The 26,878-nt window shown below is 46.8% G+C and overlaps 1 protein-coding gene across 2 annotated transcripts in view; it reads left to right on the top strand.

The window, feature by feature from the left end:
* Window positions 1-26,878, top strand: part of TTC28 (tetratricopeptide repeat domain 28) — a 97,956-nt gene that overhangs the window by 43,338 nt on the left and 27,740 nt on the right. For both annotated transcript variants that reach the window (XM_057376593.1, XM_057376594.1), the window contains 4 exons: window positions 10,287-10,434; window positions 12,023-12,295; window positions 12,672-12,802; window positions 24,453-24,960. In XM_057376593.1, the coding sequence (XP_057232576.1) occupies window positions 10,287-10,434; window positions 12,023-12,295; window positions 12,672-12,802; window positions 24,453-24,960 (1,060 nt within the window). The remainder of the gene's footprint in view (window positions 1-10,286; window positions 10,435-12,022; window positions 12,296-12,671; window positions 12,803-24,452; window positions 24,961-26,878) is intronic.

Raw genomic sequence — 26,878 nt, 5'->3', positions numbered from 1 at the left:
CTGTTGCAGAAAGAGTTAAAAATACATGAAAGGAGTAAAGTAGTGCATGTTCTCACTTCCAGATTGTACTGAGTCACAARYAGTGGAGTGTGGAGAAGGGCTTTGGGGGCTGYATGCCTGTCCTGCTCCTCCCAGGGSATCCAGGCTGGCTGTGGCCAGAATCAGCAGCAGGTCTGCAGGAGCTTTTGTCAGACCCTGTGTGATTGTTGTCATCTGGCACAGTGATGTCCTTCTTGAGCTCTGGCACCCTGATTGGGAGTGTGTTTGGAGATGTGTGATGAGAAAGAACAGATGCCTTGAAAGATTGACATATAATGAGAGAAAAGCTTGGAATTATTTACTGAAGTGTTAACAAAGACCTAAAGGATGATGTTCTTGTTTTTCACTTCATTATGCAAGAATTAAATAAAAGACTGCTTATCTGATCTGCAGAAAAATTTGCTGCAGGATAATGCAGGGATGTAGTGACACTGGTGCAGTTGTGCCAGTTGTACCTTTCCWTATGTCTCTGTTTCTATCCCACTGGATACACACTACCTCAGAGCTGTGTTTTCTGATGTTCATATGGTCTGTTAGCATGATTGATCTGTGGCTGGCTGTCTTTTTTCTGTTGCATATGCATGAGTGCACACACGTGCTCAATTAAGTGAATTTGATTTCTTCATTCCTTGTCTTTTGCCTTTGTTTGGCACGTTGTCATTTAAATGACCAGTTCTTTCCAGACTCTTAATTGTCACTTTCCATTTCTCTTTGAAACGTTTCTCCTGCCTTTTTAGCACCCAGGTGTTTTTGACTCTCTGTGTCCAATTACTAACAATCACCGGACATGAATTCCACTCTATCAGTGATGATATTCAAAAGCCTTTGAAAAGTTTGTTGTATCTTACAAATAATGAATGGATATAATTAATGCATCAGGAAATTTACTGCAATTTATTCTAGACTTTTTCATTTAAATAATATTTTTATGAGAAACAGTAGCAAAAAATTATTATTGTGAAAGCCAGGAGAACGTAGGCAAGTGTAGTTGTATGACATTTCATTTTTCTCCCTCMGATAATCTGATACATTACAAAACTCTTGTCAGCATAGGTGGAAAAGGGAATTCCTTGGTGACTGCTTGCCTTTTCCACAGGGAAAGCTACAGGCATGCAGCTCTGCTTCTGAATAATGCTCTTTCTTCCCAGGGAGATGCTCARGGGAATATCTCAGCTGGGAAGGATTCCTCTGTCATTTAAAGGATGAACTAGGAGGTAATTACTCATGCTACTGGGTCAGTCAGTATTGATGGGGGCCGTTTCAGGATATTGGTATGTGGGAAAGTCTTTGATGGTTGAGAATTGATTTAAATCCTACAAGCTTTGTTGTGTGTGACCTGCCTATATGCTCATATTATCTAAAGCAGATTTCAAGGAAAGCAGATTTCCCAGACAGATTGAGCTGTGCTCTCTGATCCCATCATGGGTGGTTGGGTGTGGCAATTGGAAATGCAGGGAGTTTTACCCGCTGCCACACAGTTATTGATTAAACAGGCTGGGCATGGATTGCTGCACAGGTACCTGCCCAGCAGTGAATGCTAAAAATGTGAAAAAGTAGCACTAAACCAATAAAATCAGCTGTTAAAATCTGAGTGCACACAGCTACCTGGGAAGTTCCAGCTGATGTCTGGACAAAGGCTGTGCAGTGTCCATCATCTGCTCTGGTGAGCAAGTGGTATTTAGTGCCACAGAGCTGTGTCTGGGGGCTTGGAGGTGCTACAGACAGCTGCTGGGTCTGAGCTGGATGAGCCCCAGTCTGGGTGACAAGGTGGCAGATGCCAGCCTGAAGCCAGCCCAGCACAGGAGAGCTCCCTGGTCTGAGCATTGGGAYGAGGTGATGCTGGGCTGCTCTAATGCAGGTTCAGAATCTGTGGCACCTCATGCACAGGGCATGACTGAAGGGTCTGCACATTTTTTTTCTGAACTTAGTGTTTGGAAGGGTGAGTGGGTTGATTTTCATCACTTCTTCCYGCTGGACCCTGCGCTTTAGTCTGTTCAGACCCATTCAAGCGTGCTGTGAGTGAACAGCTGATGACCCAGTACTGACACACAGATAAATTATTCAGTGTGTCTTATTTGGGAATTCAAAGCTTCATGATGAAACCTACAAAACTGTATTATGCCTCTGACATTCTGCGATTTCATCACTGTGTCTTCAATTATTCACCAAGCMTGCTTGTTCTCCTCCCAGCACTGTGACGGGGCTGCAGGCTGGTGGCAAGCAGCAGGCAGTGCTTTCTTCTCTTTGTTCTTTTGCTTGCTCTTGGTACTTTGTGGAGGAGACTTTCCTGGTGCTTGCTGTATTAAACCTCTCACCCAAAGTTGTTGAAATTTGTATTGTTCACAGACAGGGAGGAGGTGACAGCCTTCCTTGTCACAGGAGATTTCTCAGCAAACTGTAATTATTGTGAGCTTTCTCCTTCCCCAGAGACACAGTTTTCACTGTGGCTGCATTTACCCTGCACGAATGCCGCAGCTGAGCAGCAGTGACCTGGTTGTCAGAACATCCTCTTGGGAATGCCAGAAGAGAGGCAAGTGAAAGAGGAAGTTGCAGGGAGCGGTTAAAGGAGGGTTTGAACTCAGGGGCAGAGCCGAGGAGATCCGTGCTGGTGGTGGTGCATGCGGTGTGCTCGGGGTTGTGCCTATGCCATGGGCTGTTGTGTTCTGGAATGCTGAACGGATCCTCAGTGCCATAAGCCTGAAGCTGTTGGTTTTGTAGGGGCAGTTGCAGTGTCTGTTAATCAGGAGAGAATTAGCACACCAGATGATTCTGCTGTTGAGCAGCTCCAGTGAACTGGGACTTGCTTGTCCTCTGGCCAAGCCATGGTCCTGGAGCAGGGCAGTGCTTGGCTTTCTCCAGCATTACCGAACTGTGCCCCTGGAAGTGCAGGATCCCTCTTGGCTTAGGGATATTATTATATTACAAATATCCCCTCATATTTGTATGTAGGGAAGCTTTTCTACCACCTGGGATCTGCCTGCCTCAGAGTCCAGATGTAATGAGTTCCCKTTAGCTGGAAGGAGCTGTGACACATCAACCTTCCTCTTTGGTTTTGGTCTCTCTGTAGCTTTGTTTGCATCATTTGCAGTTTCTATACAGCCCTGGTATATACCCTTCCCTCTTTCTCAGGAGTCCCGACTTGAGCTCTGCGGGCCTTGTGAAAAGTCCCTCTGCTGAGTGTGTCCCAACAGAGCAGTGCTCCGGTATCTGYTGTGTTCCAGTGTGTGGAAGTTTTAGTCTGTGGTAGAAAATTTTAGAAAAGAGAGCTGAAATTAATACTATGAACTCATCGCCTGACGAAGGAGAAATTTTCCTGTRGATGTACAGAAAAATGTCTTCATTTCTCCTGGGGTTCCTGGGGATGGAAAGTCTGAATCAGGGCTGGAGTCTCCATACCAAGACATGCCAAATACCTCAGAACTTAGAATATTTTCTTCCAAGCCAGGACTTTACACAAGTAATGGAGTTCACAGGATATGTGAGAAAGACCAGAACTTGTCTACATAGACACAGCTTTTGCTTTCTTTGTCATCACTTGAATAATTTCAGCCAGATGAAGAAGGGAGAGAATCTGTGAGGAGGGARCAGAGCCTGCCCTTTACTGGCTTGCCCTGGGCAAAGAACTTAGGCATGGTTGTCATTAGAAAGCATGCAGCCTCTTAAATTCAGGTATGTTCTGTAATAAAATTCTCTCTCCTGCCCACTCCAGTTACTTGAATTAAGTACAGTTGTAACTTAAAGGTTATTTAAAGATAACTGTAAAGGTAACTTGATGTTGGAATAAGGATTTCCAGGTGATGTTGCCTAGGACAGCTTTCCGTCTGTGGAAGAAACACAGGGAGTGCCTCTGCACTGGGGAGCTGCTCATGTCCTCCTCCTGTGTTCTGGTTTTTGCTGGTGCTTTTGGGTGTACAATAGACACACATTCAATAAATGGGGATAATAAGAAATTTGGAACTTACATGGAACTGACACAAATCCAGTGAATTCARTAGCAAAGTTGGAAGTGCAGCCAGTAGTTCTGCTGTTCTCCTGGTCTGTAGGAATGGAAGCCACTAACTAGCATTTGGAATCTCCAGTGCCATTTTCTGTATGATGAATAAAGGAAAGGAGATGACATGGTTTCCTGGTAGTGTGGTACAGTGCAGTGTTTTGTGTTCCTAGGGCACAGACCCTTGTGGCAAGGGAGACTGTCCTTTCTTGGCGTTGCAAAGCTGAGAAGAGCTGGGTGCTTGCTGAAAAGTACAGGGTGCCCTTCTACTGCTGTTTGTCCCTTTTCTGAAGGCACAAGTGGATCAGTCTGATGGGTTGTTYATCTCGTGGCTGGTGTAAGCAGCTGTGTGAAACCCCCAGGGATCATGGAGAAAACCAACTCTTTGTGTTGGCTACCACTGTCTCAAGTTGGTGCTGGTTGTGTGCGAGAAGGAAGAGTCYCCAGTCCTTTGCTAACTGCCCTCAGTATGGCTTCGTTGTATGAAGGATTTTATAGTGTATCAGAAAATGAAAATTGCTATYTTTGGACTTGGCTGTTGCAGCCCCACTGAAGAATGACACCTATTCTGGAGTCCATCCAGATACTGTTCTAGCAACAAAATAGAGAAGTGGTAGGGCAACTAAAATAAAGCAGATGTTTAGCAGGGAAATAATTTACAATTGGCCAGTTTGATGGTACCTCTTGACCCTTTCAGGGCTGTTCAATAAAACTAGCAGTTTCCATAGCAACTACTAAATTACTTGGTGCTTCAGAGATCTGTGATAAAGGAGGCGAACCATTGTAAGGAAACACGGTGTTGATGTTTCTCCCCTTTGCATTACAAGAGTAATGGTCTGGCAAAACTCGCTAAATGGGACACTCCTGCTGAAGAATTTTTCCCACGTTCGCTTGGGCCAAAAAGATTTATATGTTTAGTACTTTTGCAAATTTGATTTTTCCCCTTTTCCCTGTCATCAGCTTTGTCCTTGGCAGGCGGTGCTGGCTGGGCGCTGGCAGGGAGATGTGAKCCAAGAGGCAGGAGCCCGTGTTTGCAGTAGGTGTGTGCTGGGCTTCCCTGTCACAATCCCTGCTGAGCATCAGGTGTTTCTGCAGGCTGTAGGGACCAACTCCCTGCTGCAGGTATGCTACAGCCACCCACCTGTGAACATGTGGCAGTCATTGTTATCCTGCTCTGAAACTACTGGGTGTTTAATCTTTTGTCTTTTGCTCTTCTCTCCTGGAAATTGTACTGCTCAGGATTTTTTTTCTGCTTCACTGGTAAGATGGGATGTAGCTTAGGAATGGTGTTCAAACCAGCCCTGCTCTGCCCCAAGCTTTCCTGAGAAGCCACCTATGGCTGTCAGCCAATCTATTTAATTTGAATTTTGTATAATTCTGTATCTGTTATATTTCTAATAATATCTTATGAAGACTGGTGTTACTTCTGAGCAGGATTAAAAAATGTCTTTTCTTCTGCCATTTCTGAAAGAAGTTGTTTGGCCAAAAATTGTTCCAAACTGTCCTTGTTGAYTTGCAGAGGAACTGTAGCAGATGCTGTGGCCTTAGACAGAAGAGGCTGGTTCTGTTTTCCTTKTGCTGTTCTTGGGCACTTACAGGTTGCTCTAGAGCACTCTTCTCCACTCATGGCTGATTCTTGCTGTCAAATGAGGGTTAAGAGTTGTAACTGGTAAAGACAGGAAGATTTTCTGCTGGCACCTGCTCTTAGGGAAGGAGAGTGATGTTCTCTGAAGAGGGGTTTCAAGATGTAGCTGTTGTCCCTAGAGTGAGCCTGAAACATGTGAGAATGGAGCAACAAGGATAAGCTCTGTGGAAAGCTGGCCTGTTTACTTCAGCTAAGTAAATAAAGGTTTGTCTCTTTCTTTGCTGATTAAATTCGATTTATTTCAGGTGGGCAAGTGATCTGTGTGCAGAATCTCACTAGCAGGCAGTGGAAGCACAATTTATAAGAATGATTAAATGCTCTTTGGATAAAACGAGGCAAGATACTTTACACTCACACCCATCTTGTTTTTCTCTATAGGCTCTATGAGGCTTAGAGGAAATTTCCATTTCTTAGTAATGTGGCTCTGTAAGAGGCACCTTAGAAACAGGTAGAAGATAAATAAACAAAGCTGCAGAGACAACAAATCTGTTGTGCTGGTTCTCCAGGGCAGGCTGACAGCTGTGGTTCACRTGTCAGCCAGGTGTAAAACTGTGAAGGAAAAGTGTTACCTGGGGTGCAACCTTAATTTTGGGTAAGCAGGAATGTGGTCAGCAGCAGTACTTATGCATGTGCTACATGTGTTCTGAATTAAAGTGCAGTCTTCCCTCTCCTCACATTCCTGAAATCCCACAGCAGAGATTTGTCCRTATTTTTCTCTAAAATTTGGCCGTAAAACAGTTACAGAGGGAGAAGACGGATTCAACCTGGTGCTTGGCCCTGAGAAGCTGTGGCAGCTGTTCACACATTCCCTCCCTTCTCTTGGTCCCTTGCACAGCTTTGGTCAGCCGTGGGCCCAGCTGGCGTGGGCAGCCACGAGGGCCAGTGGGTCTGACTGCATTCTGCAGACTCAGAACAGGCATTGAATGCATCATAGATTATTCCTGCTATTTTTGGCATCGTCTCCTGATCTGGCAAACCAAGGAAGCATTATGGAAGAAGCATTTTCTGTGTGTTTGCCTTTCCTGCCCYGATGGCCGGCTGTCCAGGGTCCGAAGCTGACAGCAGCATGAAGATAGTTTGAATTTCCTCCCCTGTGTACAATGGCAGCTTTTGTCTAAGACCAAGGCACTTTTTTTCCAAATTTTTCATGTTTGTTTGACAGTCATTTTCTGCTCCAAGTTCTTTTGATGCTGTTCCAGTTTTGTTCCTCTGTCTCCTTTATTCAGTTAATGTTGGCCAYGAGTCTGTGGTGTGAGGTTTGGTGGCAGAGGGACCAGGGGAGCAGGGCAGTGTGGCAGGAGGGCATYGAGCTGTGGCTGTGGGATCCCTGCAGAAAGGGGGTTGCAGGAGGAGGCACAGKAGCTCCTGGGCATGGGGGAGATCCCAAATCTGGTGTTGTCTCTATTGCTGCATTCCTTGTGGGCACTGAGTTGTCTTGTTTTTTCTTTACTAGGCTTGGTTTTATTTAGCCAAGTCTTGGCGGACTTAGAGGTCCCATTCATATTCTTACRTGCTGTTTCTTTGTACTGTATTTTTATCTCCTTTGCGTATTTTGTACTAACAGTTACTGTTGCCTAATTGATATTAGAAGAGGTAATAAAAATTTCAGCACCCCTCTTGATATTGGCCATTTAGTGATGACATTTGCATTCTAATCCTGTGTTAGATTGCACAGGGAAATCTAATATTCAGGGTCTAGACAGTTACCTAGATGGGATCTCAGATGATGAAGATCAAAATCTAATAAGCATGTTTATTTGTGTTGCCTGGACACTGCAGCCATCAGTCCAGTGGCAGCTCCTAGTAGAACAGATAGAAATTCTCCTTTTCCATTTAATGGGCTATAATAAACACAGATGGAAAAGACTGGTGTGTACAGAAACTACACAGGTCAGTAAATTGAGCAGAAAACATAGGGYTCGTGCTTAGAATTGCAGAGAGGGGCTGTGCCTGGCTGGGCAGATGCTGACTCTGCTACAGAACGGCCACCAGCTTTCCCTGCAGARCTGCCCTGGACGAGGGCAATTGGAAAATTAAGTTGACGGTGGAGAAAAGCACTAAAAAACCTTATTTCTAGCCGTGAAAACATGTAAAGCTCTGAAAAGCTTGGGGCAAAAAGGCAAGTCTGCAAAAATGGGTGGCAAAACCTGAATGAGGGGGGAAGACTTTTTACCCTTGGCAGGGTTCCTGTGCTGGGAGTGATGCAGCTTCACCTCTCTGGGTTCTGTCCTGGACCCAACAGTGTGAGCAGTCTCCATTAAAAAAACATTGTCCTGCACGCCTCAGAAATCTTAAGTGYCAGATATATTTTGCCAGTTAATTAATTAGAATAACTTATTTTTGCTTCCAGAACATCAACAGTGTTTTCAAATGTATTATGGATAAAAAGCACTATCTGTTCCTTGTCCTCCCTCCTTCCCTTGGCTGTCTGAAATTGGGTAACTGGGCAGCTTGTTGTACAGAAGRCTGAGCCCATCTCTCTGTGTGAGCTTGCACTGGTGTCTGATTCTCAAAGGTTTGTGGAAATGCTCACTTGATGGCCCAGGGGTGGGTGCAGGTGGTGGGAACCCCTGACCTGCTCTGGAGGTGGGARCAGCACAGCSGTGTCCATCCTGCTAACACAGGGAYAGGAAAAAAGAGTTCCCATTGAGGGAGATACATCTAGTGCCAAATTTCAGCTGAGAGTGAGGCTTTCTTCTTGCACAGTGCCTTGTTCGTGGAAAGTGTGACGCAGAGRCTGCAAAAATGAAAGAGATGGCTCCAGCTGTCTGTATTGCACTGAGGATGCAGGGAGCCAGGTTAGAAAAYACCTGCTGTTTCTGTTTTGTCTTCTGTGAAACATTGTCTCTCTCCTTGCTTTAATCTTCTTGAAAGGAATTGATCATTCTTTCTTATTTGGAAAATTAATGTAACAGTTATTGTAGAGTGAGCACTGTAGTATCTTCACAAAATGTGATTTAAAATTTAAAGCTTGCTCAGCATGGGAAGGCTCTGTTTGTGTCGGGATCGGGAGCTGCTCCTTGGCTCATTCCTTCAGCTGCAGCTGCTGGCTCCCTGCCTTCYCTTTTCCTCTTGTCTTCCAAAGGGTGATTCTCACCATTTCCTCTTTGCAGACTTTTCCCCTTGATACAGTGTCTTCATTCCAGTGCTAAACTAACTTGTGAATGCCTCTTGGGGAGGAAGWAGGTGATGTGAATGCTTTTTATTTATTTAGTTGAAGGTCCGTGGGGAACACAATGTGCGGAGAGCATTCTTGTGTATGCTGAAAACTGGAAGAGGAAGGAAGGAAGGGTTTTTTGCAGGAGAAAAATAGGCCAAAATCTTCCTTTCTGTTATGATTAATAGSTTTTTCTTTTGGCATTGAATGTTGTGTTTGTATTCAAATGAAGTGGTTTCCAGGGGCACTTCCAGGAATAGATGTGGGGAGCGGATAAAAACCCTTTCCGTAAAGRCTGTTCAGAATGTGCGGAACTGAGCTGTGTGTTCGTGGGTCTTGCTCCTGTCACCTGGAGCCTGTGTGTCTCCTCCATGTGTGGGGTTCAGAGGATGGGCACTGTGATTTCTCAGCGTTCCAGATGTGCCAGTGAAGCACAAGGTGCTCAAGATGCCCACAAACCATCGGTGCCAGTGGCTGTGTGTCCCTGCCCCCCTTCTAGAGAGCTGAATCAGGCAGGCACAGCTGTCCTGGACCAACCAGCCTTGTGGGCTGGAAAGGCCCCAGTCAGAGACGTGCTGTGTCCAACTCCCTCTGTCATCAGGCAGTAAAGAAAGTAATTAGATGATAATTCTGCAAAAAACAGACTTAAAAGTGTACAGCATGATTTAGGTGACAGCTCATTCACTGCTGGGAGGACTTGTGCTTGGTGGCCGCTGTGTGTTGTTAGTTCTTTGTATTTTCTTTGATTTAAAGCTTCATGCTTGTAATCTAGTTAGCACTGAATTGRGTTTCCAGTACAGTGGCTTGTTTGGTTCAATAAGAACACATTTATAGTAAAGGTTAATGAAAAGCATTTTACTTTCATTGAATTCATTARAAGAGGTTCTACAATCAAGGCTTACTAATGGAAAAGAGATTAAATATTCATGCTCTAAATTTCTCACATCATTTCTGATTTTCCTTAATCTCTGCCTTCCTGGGTTGGAGTCCAAAAGAGCCTGAATGCTCTATTGAAATACCAGTTCAGACATTAATTAAATATTTCACCTGTTTAATAAAAAGACTTGTTCAGATGTATACCTGATGTATATTGAGTGCAAGTTTCTGTGAGCCAAGACTGGAAAGGAGAGTCTCAAAAATAAACATCTGGTTGTAAGTGGTTAAGAGGTAGCATTTGACCATGTCCAGGAAGAAAGCTTTGCCATACTAGTATGACCAACCGTGGTCTCCAAAACAGATCAGCGGCCTTGCTCAAACCGAAAAGGTGATCACAATGAGGGTGTACACACTGGTAGGGCTCCCAAACCAGACTGTGGTGCTGGGTGGCTTTGATTGCAGCCAGCGTGAGCAGAGAAGGCAGAGTGTGATGGTGTGGCGTGCTGTCCAGCAGCACAGGGTCAGGACAGCAGTGTTATTTGTGCTGTTCAGTGATGGCCCTTGCTGTTTTCCTGCAGGCATACTTCCGACAGGGCGTGGCCCTGCAGTACCTGGGACGCCATGCGGATGCTCTGGCCGCCTTTGCCTCGGGGCTGGCGCAGGACCCCAAGAGCCTCCAGCTCCTGGTTGGCATGGTGGAGGCCGCCATGAAATCTCCCATGAGAGGTAAGCACTGCGGCTTTCTCAGGGCTGTGACCTGCTGTGGGGTACCCAGAGGTGTGGGATTCCATCCATGGTGGCTCTCTCAGCATCTCAAGAGAGGAGAATCTGCAGGCCTGAAGGGGAAGATTTCAAGATTTGGATCCTCTGCTGTGACAGGAGAGTACCAAGCATGGAGCCACTTGCAGAAGGAACAAAAACTTCCGTCTGGTTGAGTAGGATGGACAATAAGATGGTGATAGCACTGAGGGGCACTGGGGATAAACTGGGGTTTGTACAGCAGTTCCCATGGAGTCCCTGTTCATTTTTCCTCTCTCCAGTATCAGTGCAGGCCGAGGTGGGTGCTGTTGTGGTCCTAGCTGTGGCTGTTACTGGAACAACTTCCCACAATGTTTTGATGAGGGACAGCACATCTGAAATGCTCCAGGCCAGCGTTTGCCCAGAAGAGCACATCAGCAGCTTTTCTGTGGTACTAATGTCTCCCAAAACACAGCATTCCAGAAGGCAGAAAGGCTGCTCTGCTAATTCACTTCTGTTTAGGCAGTGTTTGAAATCACAGAGACCTTGAAGCCATATGAGCTGTGCAGCATTTTGCTTCTCTTTCATAATGTCCCCATTGCAGGGTTTTTTYCTCTAGAGGAGGAAGGGGGTTGTCTCCTCTGTTTCTCTTGCAGGCTTTGTGCTGCAATGCCCTAATGCTGTTAGTCAGGAGGGAACATGGCGATTCTTATCCTCAGCAGATGGTGCTGGRGGCTACAGGGCTTAGAAGCCAAGGAGCACTGAAATGAAAAAATATCCTTGTTGGTGTTTCCTTTTTTAGTGTTTTTCTCCATCCTCCAAAAGGAATTCATCTGGAAGCTTCTGTCCTATGTAGCAGTTACCTGGTGAATGCAATTTCCTTTGCTACCCAAAGGTACCAAGGCTGCTGCTTAGAATGCAGGTTATGTGCTATTKTGTGGGAGCATCCCCAAATTTGGCAGGATGATCTCTGCCTTTTGCCTTGCAGCTGTATATCAGCTGTGCTCCCTGCTGCATTTAGAGAATTGGAAGCAGTTGGGCAGGTCCAGTGCTGTCATTCTGCAGTATCTCTGTCTGTTACAGAAGGAGCAGCTGTTTTCTGCAGTTTTGGTCACCTCTCTGGGCACACATCACAAGCTTGGGTATCCAGACAGGCACAGACTTGGCAGAYGTTTGTCTTAAGGTTTGTGCTGAGGGAGAAAAAACTGCAATGCTCTTAGACACTGCAGATGGCCCATTTCCAGTTTCTTACAAAATTCCATAGGTATTCTGTATTCCTTCTGCCATTCAGACCTCAGTATGAGGCTGCCCTAAGCTCTGTGCTTGTGCTGCCTTCCTGAAGTGCTTTCTGCAAGGCAAACAGTGGAYTGCCAGGTGATCTGTCTTGATGTGCCAGATCTTAGATGGTAGCTTTGAGCCCCAAGCTCCCTTCATAAATCTTTGTTGGATTTGGGCTGTTTGGCCCTTAAGTCATGGGTCATTTGTTTATGAAAAGATCAAGAGGAGTTGTTAAGGCAATTCCTGATGCAAATAACTTGGTTTGCTGAGTACCTCTGTCTTCRTTTTTGTGCTTCAGAGTCCCTGGAGCCCACCTACCAACAACTGCAGAAGATGAAGCTGGACAAGAGCCCCTTTGTTGTGGTGTCTGTGATCGGCCAGGAGCTCCTGACTGCAGGCCACCACGGGGCCTCTGTGGTGGTGCTAGAGGCTGCCCTGAAGATTGGCACTTGCAGCCTGAAGCTGCGGGGATCGGTGTTCTCTGCACTGAGCAGTGCCTACTGGTCCCTTGGGAACACAGAGAAAAGCACTGGATACATGCAGCAGGACTTGGACGTAGCCAAGAGTTTAGGTAAGAATTCTCCTTTCATTCCTTGAGGGCTGGGTTGGGACAGGCCAAACAAGATCTAGGTTAATGATCAGCATCTCTCTCAAATGCTCCCATTTCTGTGGGTTTTCACAAGCTGCTAAATCCAATCTGGAGCTTCTGAAATGTGCAGGCTGCACGTTTGTGCATCCCTGTTTGCCTGCCTGTGTGAAGGGGCAGATGATCAATGGATGTGCTGTCATGTATGTGGGAACTGCTCTTATTCCTTGTGTAGACTTGSGCTCAAAACCTCTCATGAGTCTTAAATGAAACCATCAGCTTTTCCAAGTATTTGATAGGCAAAAGTACTCAGTCTGATACAGTGCCTGTATTAACAATCTTTTGTTTGCATGGGACACAGGTGACCAGACGGGAGAATGCCGAGCTCATGGAAATCTGGGCTCTGCATTCTTCTCTAAAGGAAATTACCGGGAAGCCCTYACTAACCACAGACATCAGCTGGTGCTTGCCATGAAGCTCAAGGACAGAGAGGTAGGAAACCTTTTAAATAGCTGGTAGTCTGCACTGCCTGGTTTTCCAGACAGATAAGAACATTTCAAAAAGCCTTGTCTGTCTGCCGTGTTTTACTCAAGAATTTGGAGGCTGCATGACTTCTCTTCCTGAGTGTCCACTTGTTTTTTGTTAAGGAAAGTCTTTGTACAGGTAGATGTGATGTGTGAGTGCAARGGKCAGAATRCTGGTTTGTCCTTTTGCCTCCCCCATCTCTAGTSTCWGKGCTCTGAGCAGGTTCTTTTGCCTCYCTCTCCCTTTCCATCCGTGTTCCCACAGCACACAAGCTCTGGGCTCCAGGGTTGAAGCTGCTGCTGGGTCAGTGTCAGTGCCATGTTGCTGCAGCTGTGCCCTTGCTATTCTCAGCAGGTTTCCCAGTTTTACAGGTGCTGCTGATCCAGACTCTGTTAAGCTGCATCCTAAGTTGAACCTTTTCCATCCCTGTCCCCAGTGTGTACATAAAATACGCTTAAGACTAAAAACCAGAGAAAACAAAAAAAACTCACGCAAACCTGAAAACAAATTGTGCAGAATYTGCTTTGCCTTGACCATTTGATTCCTGAGCCATTGTGCTGGGCTCCCTGCCAGTGCAGGGAAAWGGGCTGCACGGACTGGAGAGGCTGTCCCAAGGGATTGCTACTTAAAGTTCACTGTAAGGRCAGAAACATATTTTAGTGCACATTAGAGATACAAAACCTATCCCCTGCTCCAGGGATTCCCCTCYCCTGTGAATGGGAAAATGGAGACTGGTGGTTATATGGCAGGCACAGGCAGCAAGGCAGGTGAGAATTCATGTAAGCACAGGCAAATCTGGGGGAGATTTAAAATCTGATGAAGATGAGTTTCCCACTGGTAAGTTGTGGAAAAGATCTGCTAGAATTTGTTGAGTGCTTTACTGCTTTACTAACTTACTTAGTAAGTTAAATATCAAGTAAGCCTTGGAGAAATGCATCGTTCAGTWGGTTGTGGAAGTACTGTTGCTGGGGGACAGACTTGCTAGACATTTTCTTGATTATTTTACCAGCTGGAAGACCTCCTGAATCTCTCCCGATTTCCTTGTTTCTGTTAATGAAGAGCATAAAAACTTTACTCCTCATTGTTTTTACAGTTTCCTTGATTGGGGTCCCTGTTGCTGCTAACAGGGTAACCTATGTGGCTGCTGTACTTCCGTGGGGTTTGTGCACCAGCACAGCTCCCACTGTGAGAATTCTCCAGCAGGAGAATTCCTGTTCTGGCCTGAGCACAGCAGCCCCAGAACCCCARGCTGGCCTGAGACATTTTGCCTGATCTTCAGGCCACTGATTTAAACAGATCTCACTGGTCCATCTAAGGGGAGTCCAGGGAATGAGGGCTAATCGTGACAGTCCTTAGTTCATGACACATCTGGACACATAATTAACAGTTATTGACAACAAATGACTACTTGGTTTAGCAAGAAAGCTGAGCTTCTTGGATTTCCTGTAGGATGTAACCACAGGAAATTAATTTGGCGCTTTCTGATGACATCATCTTGACCACAGAGCTTCCTCTGAACAAAAAGCTGTTTTTCTTGGCCTCCTTTGCAGACATTTTTATAATGCAAACGTTATAAAGTTGCAGTAGGGCTGATGTGAATTCCAGCAGAAGGGAATTTGGTGTGTGACTGTAATGAGGTAATTGTTTTACCCCTGACTGTACAGAGAATTGGCAGAAAAGGTAAAAAGCGCTCCTTTGTACRGGATACTGCTGTCTTTGGAGGGACTGTCAGGTTCTGAGGCTGCTGGAGCAAATGTTTGTAGCAGGGCCTTCTGCTGGGTCGTGTCGCCCATAAATCGAGGAGGAGGAGGTTGCAGAGGGTCTGTCTGGAGCGCTGAGGTCTGTCCTCCCCCACGCAGGGCTGGGGAAGGGAAGCTGTCAGCTGAGTGGGGAAGGATCTCAGCTGCTCCCAGGGACTCAAGAGTTTACTTGGGACAGCCTCTCCTGTTTGTCTTCCTTGACACAGGGAGCCTGTGCAGCTCCTGTTACAACACAGGATTGTGCTGAGCAAAGGCTGTGTGTGTCTCCTCAGTGTGGGGAGAAGTTTGAGCTGTTTTGTCATGTTTGTGTCCAGAGCACAGGGCAGGTGTAGCTGGGATTTGACATGCTTGTAATATCTCTAAGAGAGAATTTGGGGCATTGAACACACATGTGGGTATGGTCTGTGCAGATGAGGGAGAAGAGTGGTTRTTAGTGAAGGGCACTGTGAAACAGCTATCTCAGGTGAGGAATGGGTTTGATTTTTTGACCAGCTGCAGTGGCTGGTCATAAAATTCAAATGAGCTAATTCTGTGGATGTACCTGTCCCTACACCAGTTGTGTCACTAGGGCAGGGTGAGCATCACTCCTCCTGTAGCCCCATGGCAACAGCACCAAGTGTGACCATCCCATCCTRAGTGAGGAGGATGCAGCACAGCCCATCTGAACACGGAGGGAACACATGAGCAGAGGGCTGTGGGACCCTGGCTCAGTGTGTGTGTGCACCTCAGGAGCTGATCTCTGCCATCTCTGTTGGCACTAGTTCTGATTAAGACCCACTCAATTTGTGCAGAGGTGGAAATAAAACTTTTCTGGGATGGTGGTGCCCCTAGGTAGAAACTTGTCCTTTCCTTGCTCACTGAGAGCCGGCTGCAGGCTGTTGGAGTTCACCCACTCCTGTCCTGCMGGGAGGAGCTGCTGCCTGTGCAGGGTAAGTGCCACTGAATAGCAATGAGAGGGTCTGCTCCAAGCTGACCTGGCTGCAGTGGAGTGAAATGTTGTCTTTACTTCTTGATAAAGATGGATAAAGAGTCTCAGCCCTGTCCTACAGCAGCAGCAACCTCATGTTCTTGTGACGTATTCCGTGCTCTCTGTGACTGAAATGTCAGCACAGTACTGTCCAGCAGTTCACATGCCGAGGAAATCATGTTCTGGTACCTTGGACTGCTGCTTTTTTTCCACTCTGCTTGCTGCTCATGAAAGCACTGGGAGTTGTACAAAGAGAGGTTCCCTAAAGCAGCAGCCAAGGTACTGGAATGTGCCAGAGGAGGAGTGGCAGATGATGCTAACAGGGAAGACTACATCACATTATTTTAGCTTGTCTTTTTCCTGTCACAAAAGCTGGCTCTGATGAGCAGCAGAAGCTTGCAGCCTGTTTCTTCTCAGAGTGGACTAAGGCCTGCAGTTAGGCCAGCATATAATGGAGGTGCAGAATGTTACATCTGTACTCTATTTCTGAATGAATTGCTTTGTTTTTAACACCAGGTAGCCTAATATTTTGGCAACCATCAGGTCTCTGATGTATGTAGGGTGTGTTGGTGCAACATCACTGGCTGTGATTTAGGTTATGCAGCTGATGAGCTATGGCAGGATCAGAGGAAAGAATGGAATCAGAATGTAAATGTGGAAGCTTTCGATGCCTGTAACACCAATCCCTTGAATCCCCTTTTTCTCAATAGCTGCCCCTCAGGTGTGCAGAACTGTCTTGTGTCAGGAATTCTGTAAGGCCAGAGTGCCAAGGTAGAGCCAGTGATGCCGGGTCTCTTGGGATGGGTTGGGGTGGCCCTTTTTGATGAGCATTCTGAAGACCCTGTGTTGTTTCCAAAGCATTTCATTTAGAGAAATAATGCTTGAGTTTTGGAGCTGTGAGGGGCTGACAGGCAGAAATGGACAGGAAAGGGAAAGCTCTGCAGCCCCTTCTTGGGTCCAGTGTCCAAACCCTCACAAAGGCTGTGCTTGAATCCTGCCATGCAGAGGCCATGGACACCACAGGAACTCTGCAGTGTAATAGCTCCCTTCTCTCCTGGGCCCTCAGACGCCTTCGATTACAGCCCCGCTGTTCAGAAATAGCAGGGCAGCATGGCAAGATCACAAACTAACCMTCATGAAATGAATACTTGTGCTGCCAGCACGGAGCTCTTGGGAAGGATTCTGCTGCCAGAAAGCCACTGGGTGCTGGCAGCCCCTCCAGGTCGGCTGGCAGGCACACTTTGAGCTCAACTGTGCCTTTCCTTAGCGTGCAGCATCTCTCTTCACCATGCACGAGTGAGCAGAATGTGCTAGGGGAGAAGGAGGATTGTCTGCACCCCTGAATTCTCCCTGGGCTGGGGTGAAGATGCAGCTGAGCACTTTGTGCTGTCCTTTTTCTCAGGGGTGTGGCTGAGGGAAGRGTGAGGAGCCAAGGACAGRCTGACAGATTGTGTCAGTACTATCTTGCTCCTGGGTTGACTCATGATGGCCAACAGCTTGCAGCAATCATTCCCGGCTCGGTTTTGAAAGGATTTCCCTTCACCTCCTTCAGGAGGCAGCTGTTTATGGGCAGAATCACTGCAGAACTGCTGGGGCTCAGTGCCCTCTTGTTACCGACCCCTTTGTGCCAGCCACTGGCTGCTGCCCCTGGACATGTCCACAAGCATTTGCAGCTCTGGGAATTCTCTGAGCAGGTGGGTATGCTCAGTAACTGATGAGCCAGGTTTTACTGTCTCAAGATGCTTTTTAAAATGATTGCAAACGTAAGGCAGAATTCATGTTTGCAGCTTCAGCAGATTTTGTTCAGAAAGGCTGACTATTTTCAGGAGAAGGGGATGGTGAAGATGATAATTAGAACTGGGTAGTTAAGTAGCGTAGAAGAAAGATGTTTATTAAGCAGGCTTTGGTGGGTTTTCTGTGTCAGCTTGCTCTGGCATATCTACGAAAGTTCTTGTGCGGCAGGGGAAAATCAGAATGCAGAAATTCCCACCCTAAAGGGAAACCATGGGCTTGCAGCCCAGGAAACTCCAGAAGCCAGCTGGGTGCTGTGCTTCCTGCTGCAGAGGGCATTGCCATGGAGCTGGCTGTGACTGGAACCAGCTGGAAGGGGTCACTGGGTATCTCTGGAGTATTGGGGAATATGGTTACTGGGACAGACATAACCCCTGCTTGGATTCTGTCGGGAATTGGAAGGTTCTGCAGCTGTCTGAACATACTTTGTGAGCAGCTCAGCCACTGGTAGTTATTTAGGTTTGCAGTTTTGGTGGTTTTTCCCAGTCCCCTTCAAAGCAAKGAAACTCAGTATAAAGCTCCCACATTTGGTAAGCTGCAGCTCCTCGCTGTCAGGCTGTGCAAGTCAAAGATCAAATTTCACCGTCTTGTTTCCAGAAGGAGATGCAGAAGGAAAGATAGATCGTTCCTTTCTAATGAAATCTGTAAATTCTATAAAGCCAAGGTTTTCTGCCCCTTCCTGAGGGGAAGRGGAAATGCTTTCCAGGTGTCCCTCCAGCCCTGCTTTGTCTGTGAAGCCACATCTTCAGTCAATACCAGGGCTGTATGGATTCAGCCTTTTCCCTGAACTTATGTGTATTAGGTCAGCAGAAAGGGGATTTTTTCTGTTCTTTTGAGTTAGATCTCATAGGGGATGTGTTCCTTATCAGCAGTCTCGGATGGAGTGTGGAGAATCCCATCCATTTATGAGCTGCAGCTGAGGGAGCCCAGGGCAGCATCCTTGCCTGTGGCTTGTGTGGCACTCAGCCATTCGAGGAGGTGGTCTGGCCCTGGGGCTCCCACATTTTTCAGAAAGGAAAAAATCTGAAAATCTTATGRCCACGGTTGTTTTGTTATGTTTGCAAACAATCTGGAAAATGAGGACAGGATATAAATACCTCACAAATGAGAACTGGAAAGAGTCTTCAGGCTAAAGCAGTTTGTCATGCATGGAAACATAGAGTAAGATGTCAGAGACAGGCTGTGATGGGGAAATGATTCCAGCCTCTCAGTGCAGACAGCAGTCTTGCTTTATTAGGGATCCAGGGCAGGCTCCCTTGTACCTTTGAGGAAGGCTGAGTGCCAGTTGCTGGGAGAACACTTACCATTGGAGTTTACATGGGAATTGTGGGTCCTCCAGGCCACACATTACAGCTCAGACTGAATCACCTATGTGGCTGAGAGGATGAGTTCAGTGATGTGAATCAGCCTTAGTGCCCAAATCAGCATTTGGGYTTGTGTCTAAGAGTACAAATTCTTTGCCTTTCTCTTTCTGTCTGTAGCAGGTTTTTTTAAATCTGCTTGACTGGATTCATACAGGTTCGTCTGGTTCAGAAGTGATAGGATTAAGCAGAACGAAGGGAAATCTGACCGGTGCAGGAAATTTGGGAATGCACTAAAAGGCCATATGCTTTGTTTTGTTTGGACTTGTGACTCAAGAGGGAAATGTAATACTTCCTGAGGATCTCCTTTAAATGTCCCCATTTGACCTCCACAGCACATGGATTTTAGCTGAAAGAAATTCAGTCTTCTGGTTTTACTTTCAMAGTGTCTGCAAAGCTCAGCATGCTGCTGGGGCCTGGACCTGGCTGCAGTAAAAGAAACAAAGCAGAAAACTCATGCAAGAGCTGCAGCATTCTCTGGATTTTCAGGAGCCCATCTCAGCCAAGGCTTTTCTCCTCTGCATTGGGTTTGCAGTGAGGGGATGTCCAGCTTATGAACAAGAGTAGCAAGGGTTGGCACAAGTCAACACACTKCTGTAGGAGTTGAAGTTTTCTTTGCCTGCTCTGAAGTTGTGAGATCCCAGTTTGTGATTTGCTGGCTTATTCTTCATTACTGATTTTGACCAGGGCATGAGTCACTCTTCACCACCATGGAGAAGCTTGTGGTTTTAAATGAGGACTACTTACATCACCACTAAAAATGTCAAGTCAGCCGTCCTCCCTAAAATGATTGCACACAGGAGCCTTTCAGACTGTGTGCAAAAAGTGACCAAATTTGGGCTGCTTGGRGTAAAGATATATCAGCCCCAGGTGATGTATAGGCTCAGTGCTGTGGTGTCCTTCATAGTGTTGTTGGGCTGGTGTACTTTGTGTGACTTTTGTGGAAGAAGTGGAGCACTGCAGAGCCCACTCAGAAGGCAGCCCACTGCCCCAGGTCCCACATGGTGAGGGTGTTGCACCAGCTCCCACAGTGACCATGAMCAGCCTGGTCAGTGTGKCTGATGGACAGATTTACTGGTAAAAACTGGAGTGGGGGAGTTGCTGCTTCTGCTTTCCAGCAAAACCCTTCTAATTTGAGCAAAACTATTTGCAAAACTATTCTGTAAAGGTATTAGCCCAGGTTTGCTTTTACAAATGTTCTGGGTCGAACCAGACACTTTGCTCCTAAATGGTAATGGAGGAGATGGAGTCAGTGGATTTTTCATTGGAATGGAGCAGCATTATTTCAGTCTCCAAATAAGCAGCTGAAAGTCAGCATTCCCCTTGAAGCCTTTAGTTTCAGGAAGAGGACTGGCTGTGAATGGTCTGGCAGTCAAGTCCCTGGTTGTGTTCAGGTTTGCCTGGATTCACGTGCTTTGTGCAATGGTTTTGCCATGGAACTGGGAGAGTGAATTCTCTGAAACATTACCAATTTCCTGAGTGAGAATGAACAGAGAGGYCTGGGAGCAGATTGTCAGCACAGTCCATGGCAGCCTCTGTCATGGTCAGCAGCTCTGTGACATCTGCAGACCTGTGGATTTCACCCATTAATCAAGTGGGGGCTGGGACCATCTCTTTATTCCGTGTATTTTGAGTCTTTCTATTGTGTCAYTAATTCCTGGTTGTTCTCTTTCAGTTAGTAGTTACAAAGCTYCTTTCAGGCTTTCAGATACTGGTGTTTCTGTTCCATGGCTTTAGCTTTTTTAGGTTTTTCTCTTTGGTAGCTTTTATGTAAAAGACTGAGACCATCTACAAATAAATAGAGATATTGATTGGCAGGGATATTGATTTCAATGTATTTTTCCCCCAGGAAATAATTACCTAAAAGCAAATCCATTTCTTCTTTCTGCGTGCTGATCATATACAAGAAGAGAGGATATTGCCTGCTGCTTCYTTTCTATTTTCAAAAGCATGGCACACAAAGAACAAATCTAGATGTGGTCTTGGCACATCAGCCTCACCTYTAAGGGAGGAGAGAAGGACAAGTTTTCATTTTGATGGGGCACAGTCTTAGTGCATAAATCAGTAGTTGTCCAAGCCAGGCTGAGGAATAGCTGTGGATTCTGAGGAAATTATAAAGAGGCTTAATAGAAAAGGAGGTAAAGTGCAATTTACCACAAATGATCATTTTAATAGGCCCTGGAATTATCCCTGTCACAATGCTGGCCTGCTTGCGGCACAGGAGTTACTCAGTCCTCACCTGTAAAATAAGCAGCTCCTGTACAGAAAGAGTTGGGATGTGTCCCTGGTATCAYTGTAGGGCACAGGCAGATTGTGCTGTGTATGAGCCTGTGCTTTCAGAGCTCTGTGGGTGTGTTCTGGAACWATCTACTCCCCTCAGTACCCCCAAAGCATTCTCAATTCTCACCTTTGCTTGTGTTCAAGAACAAGGGGGTGCAGGTGAGGGGCTGAGGAGATGGAGATTGGGAGGTACCGTGGCTTTCAGAGGTGCTGCTGCCTGCCCCCTGTRCAGCTGTGATGAATATGCATGGCTGATCTGCAGGATACAGCTCTACTACTTCTGTAGGATCAAGCTGCTGTTACTCTGTGCCCAGAGGGAGAAGGGAAGTTGAAAGAAACAGTGTGCAGCAGGGCATGCTCCATCTCTGATCAATCCTAATTAGTGTCTGTGTTCAGGGATTAAGGGTATCTTACAGTGAGGTACCAGGCAGARCATTTTCACCTCACCCATTTTAGGATGATTATACAGTGTTCTTATTTAAGCAGGCTGTGCAGTCAGGGGAAGACTTGTTTAAATGTAATGTGACTGGGAAATGACCATTCTCCAGCAAGGGTGCAATACCTAAGGAATGCATCTCTCCAAATTGCCAGGTGCCATTCTGTGATACACATCTGCTTAACATCAGACTCTGCTTTACTCAGCTGAAAAACCTGAGCTGGCTGTTGCTTCTGAGAAWAAGACAGCACTTAGGAACGTTTTTCAGAGCTCCCTTCTGTGCCTCAGCTCAGTGGCAGAAGAATCTGCTTTCTATTAAAGTGATAAATTACTTAATTGAAGGTGTAAGCAACCCCCGCTGTAAAATTTGTCTTTGTCAGATACATAAAACATTGATTTTCTTTGTTTGCCGATGCAAACCCCCTGTGGTACAAAGCTGTAGTCTCCCATCACCCTGCTACCAGGCAGAGCTCTGTGCTAGCAGAGATGGAATCTGTTCCCCATGTGTCAGCCTTGTGCTCTCCCTGCCACAACAGGACTCTTCTGCCAGTGACGTGGGAACACCCTGTCCCTCTTGGCTCTGTGTGTGAGCCCCTTGGGGTTCCTGGTGGATCCTGGTGTGTGGAGGATTCTGTTAAATATACAGCAATTCATTTATCTTCTGGGATCCTATTTCTAATCCTGAAGTGAGTCCCTGTAGATATTATCATTATCACCAAAGAGTTTTTTAACACTGCTGTAAGGGCAAGCTCCCCTGAGTGCCCCCAGAGCAAACAGAGCACTGATGCTTATCTTGCTGGAGGATTGCTGCTGCACRATTCGGCCCCAGCCTGGGGAAGCCAGAAGTGTCACAGGCTGTCTTCATGCAGACTCAGAGAGGATTGAGAAGTGCTGTTCTCAGATCAGGTAACAGTGGAAGCTGCTGCAGAATAAAACGTGAGGACCWTTGGGGTGAAGGACACATCAGAGGATGCTGTGTCTGGGTGAGCTGCAGCCCAGCCTCTAAAAGCAGTCCCARCTTTCTAATCAAGTTGTGCTATTTCTTGTCAGTCCTTCAGTCTTCATTTTCTATTTCTCTTTTTGCCTCCTTCAAYTTATTTTTCTTTTCTGCTTCACCAGTCCTCCTGCCACATTCTGGTTTGGACAATCCAGCCCTGGGCACTCAGGCATGTCAGCCAAGTGTCTTTGCATGCTCTGAGAATGGTTGCTAAGCTTGTACCCTTCATTCTAGGTCTTTAATGTGAGCCTGGGCATGCTCTTGGGCAAAGGGATTAAGAGCTCTGAGAATAAACATTTCCAGCCTCACAAATTTCAATTYCTATCATCTGCTTCCCATTCTAGGAGACATCCTAAAGATTTCTTCCCATGTGCGGGATGAGCAGTCCCTGCTTCTGTCAAGTTTCTCTTGTGCACAATCTGAGATCTGCTGCTTTCCATTTATGCCTCTTTTCCCCAGCCATAGCCCATTAACATCATCTGAGTCTCTGCCTGATGGCTTTTAGCCAGAGCTCATCTCCTCAGCAATCTGCACGCATGGATGTCCACTTTGTTTTATTTTAGCAGCCCCAGGAGACACCAGATTTCACTGACTCCTTGCTTTCCAGAAAGACATTTCTATTCTCCTCCCAGCAATAACAGAAGTTCTGTTGCTGGTGGCGGCTGGTCTTCCAGAACTTCCAGGCTGGATCAGTTCTTATTGCATTGTGCCAGGCTTGGCTTGGCCCAGGTGGTGCTGCTGCCTTGTTCTGCAGCAGTGGGCACACTGCTCCCCAGGAGGATGAAGGGAGCTCTGGTSCATCTTGAGCCTTGTAATGGGCCCCACTTTGGTCTGGGCTTGTGCAGGATGGCTCCATATATCTGCTTTTTCTCCTTTTTTTCCCCTAGTTAGGCTGTAAATGACTCAATGCTCTGTGTATGTTAAGCTTCATGAAGGTTTGTGTAAACATGGATTAAAATTCAGAGCAACAATTTTTGTGTTGGTTTTGTAGCAGCCTCCAAACAGGTCCCCTCAGACTCTGTGAGAGCTTTCCCTCRTATCTCAGCCAAGAAATTATGTCACTGTGCTGCTGGGGAGCCCCAATGCTGCAGCCAGTYTGACCAGCAAGGAGCAGGAGCTGGTCCCAGCTTTGCCTGTGGCCACAGCAGGAGCARCTGGGCTGATCTGTGCTCAGGAAGAGCTGGAGCCATCACCAGCACTGCCCTCCAGGAGCCCTCACCCCAACAGCTCCTTTAGGGAGGTGTGGAATTGGGTCACAGCAGCAGCTGTGAAGTGCACGTGGAGGAGCTGAGAGGAGTCGGGGTCACACGCTGGAGTGAACAGCCGTGCTGAGGCAGCAGGCGTGTGAGGAACACATCCCTGCCCTTGGCTCCTTGCCCTGCTGACTGCTGGGTGCTCTGGCTCTGCCAGGTGGAAGGCAGGTCTGTGTCYTGGGAGATGCAGTGGGCAGAAGAATCTGCTTCTCAGATAATTTCTCTTGTTAAATACAGCTGTTTCTCGGTGGTAAGAATTGGGATTTTCAYAGAGCTATATTTAGGCAAGATGTACCTAAGGGACAAAGGCTYCAGCTACTGAAATGCTGTTGTCTTTGCTGCATTCCCAAGGTTGTGGGGGKCTCAGGACCCTGATGTTATTCAATAAGAACTGTGCTCTTTGGATCATGGTGTGCTTGCTGAAGCAGAGGTATGGAAGGATATTGGTAACTGCAGCGGTCACTCTCTCTGTCTCCTAATAGTCTCTGCATCTTTGTGGTGCTGTTCTTCCCCTCTGCCAGGTACAAACACACACTGCATACTTCAAAGAAAGATGTAGTCCAACCCATGTCCTCCTGAGTGAGCCCCATCCATTCCTGCTGCCTTCACCTAAGCTGCCCTGAGGGGTGTAGAACTGCAGAGAGCAGGCTTTCTACTTGATAGTCACATTCTTTCTTCAGGATGGCCTCTCATGGTTTAGATTTCTAGGATTGGGCCATCTGCCTTGTTTCCATGAATATTTGCCCTTACATTGTCTCTCTTACCCCTGCAGGCAGCATCCTCRGCACTGAGCAGCCTGGGCCACGTGTACACGGCCATCGGGGACTACCCAAATGCGCTGGCCAGCCACAAGCAGTGTGTCCTCCTTGCCAAACAGTCCAAAGATGAGCTCTCCGAGGCACGGGAGCTGGGCAACATGGGAGCAGTGTACATTGCAATGGGGGATTTTGAAAATGCAGTGCAGTGCCACGAACAACATCTGAAGATCGCCAAGGAGCTGGGGAACAAGCGGGAGGAAGCTCGAGCCTACAGCAACCTGGGCAGCGCTTACCACTACCGCAGGAACTTCGACAAAGCCATGTCCTACCACAACTATGTGTTGGAGCTGGCCCAGGAGCTGGCTGAGAAGGCCATTGAGATGCGAGCCTATGCTGGCCTGGGCCATGCAGCTAGATGTATGCAGGACCTGGAGAGGGCTAAGCAGTACCACGAAGAGCAGTTGCACATTGCCGAGAGCCTGCAGGACCGAGCTGCTGAAGGCAGAGCCTCTTCCAATCTAGGTAAGGCCTTGACATGGAGTAGAATTTGTCAGGGAACACTGCTGCCAGGATGCAGGAGATCTGCTGTGTGCTGTCTTCTTAAGTCACCCCAGTTTCACCAGATTGCCTTAATAAATTAAACAGGCCCTTGGCAGATTCCGTGCTGTCGTAATGTAGTCCGTGCTCAATTATTAAGTTCCTTAGAAAAACACTAGAAAGCACAAACTCTTAGCAAAAGGGAAATGAAAAGACAAAATGCATTTTAGGAGCTCTTCAGGAGTCAGGAGTAAGTGTAATTCTTGCACTAATGCAAGAACTGATGTGGCTTGTTGCCTGGCCATTTCTTTGTGAGCTCGTCAGCAGGGTATGTCGATACATTGCTGCCTTGTAAGTTGAGGACAGATGGGTTAAATCCTAACTAAGTTTGTTTTCTAAATATACTSACTGAAATACTAGAGTGTAGGAGTCTTGTGTTCTGCTAAGGAGCAGCATTGGCATGCTGCTGGCAGGCTGGGTGAGACCGAGTTACAATCAAGTGAAGGCTGTTTCTCCTGCTTCCCAGCACCAGATGTGAGTGCGACCAAGGACATACTCCCATCTCTGCCATGGCTGTGGCAGTTGTGCTGCCAGTGCTCCAGCTGTCGTTCAGGATGTGCTCTCAAGCTGGCTGGGAACAGCAGAGCAGGGCTGGTGCTGGGATATCAAAATAAGTGTTTGTTGGCAGCTCCTGAATCCCAGCCCTTGCAGGCTGCCCCACGCTGTAAATCAGCTCCTGTTTCTGCCTGGCAGTTGGCACTTGGTTCATTTGTAGATGCTAATTGTAGTCTGATGTTATCAGCAGCAGGTAATTGAAAATAGCTTGATGAATTACTTAATTTCTCTGAGTAGCTGAGTCTTCAGGAGCTGAATGAAGAAGATAAGGGGAACTGCAGAAAACAAAACAGTCACAGCTTTGTAATTAGTGTTGCAAATCTCCTCCTTTACACAAATTGAGGCAGATCCGTGGGGCAAAATAGGTTTGTGAGGCAAAAGTGCTTGTRGGCTGCTTAGCATGAGAGAGCAGTGAGCATTGACAAGGTTTTCTGTGAGTGTGACAGCACCCAGCAGGCAGGAGGGCTGAGAGAGGAGGCCTTGAATGAACAGCAAAGCACAAACTGCATTCCTCATCTTTGCTCCAGTGTGGGACCTGTCCTGGGGAGACACAGAGATGTGAGAGCTGGACTATGGTGCAGCAGAGAATGTTTTTCAGTGTTGGATTTTAGCCTAAATATAACTTTCAGTTGGTATGCTGACTCAGCCACTCCACACTTTGTGTTAGAATAGTTCTCCTAGCGTCTGAGCATGGGGTCTCACGTTTCAGCTGTTATTTGGCTGTATTTTTTGTCTTCTCTGTCAGAGTTCAGTTATACTGGAGAAAGGGAACATGCAGTTCTTGTTGAGACGATCTATTACTGTTGTTTAAAAAGCATCCAGTACCAATCAAAAAGTCAAGTCTTAATTGTCTCTTTCATCTAATCCACATGGAAAACAAAACCTCATCAAAATAACCATGCTGACAGGCAAAAAAATGTATCTAAATGTGTGTTTCCAGGCCAGAATGTTAGAGTTGGCCTCTCTGCTCAAGCAACAGACATTTTCTGTTGCATTTCCCTGATGCAGATGGAGAGCACCCTTCAGTGTACGATCCTGTAAATCAGGACAGACATGGATGTAACAGAGCCCAGCTGCTGCAGTGCTCTGCAGGGAGAACTCTGCTCTCTAGGATGAGGTGATGGACTGAGGGCAAAGCACAGGCTATCAGCCTTTCACAACAAGGAGATGTGGAGTTTAACCAGAAGTCTCAGGCTCTCAACCTTTGCAAAGCATCTGGTATTTCCAAACACTCAGGCTCCATGGRGGGACCTGGTTTTGCAGCTTTTAAGGGTTCCCACTGTGATGG

Source organism: Malurus melanocephalus, unplaced genomic scaffold (assembly GCF_030028575.1).
Source record: "Malurus melanocephalus ecotype Western Australia unplaced genomic scaffold, MMel_1.1 scaffold_282, whole genome shotgun sequence".
Classification (NCBI taxonomy): domain Eukaryota; kingdom Metazoa; phylum Chordata; class Aves; order Passeriformes; family Maluridae; genus Malurus; species Malurus melanocephalus.
This window is presented reverse-complemented; position numbering and strand designations above follow the sequence as displayed.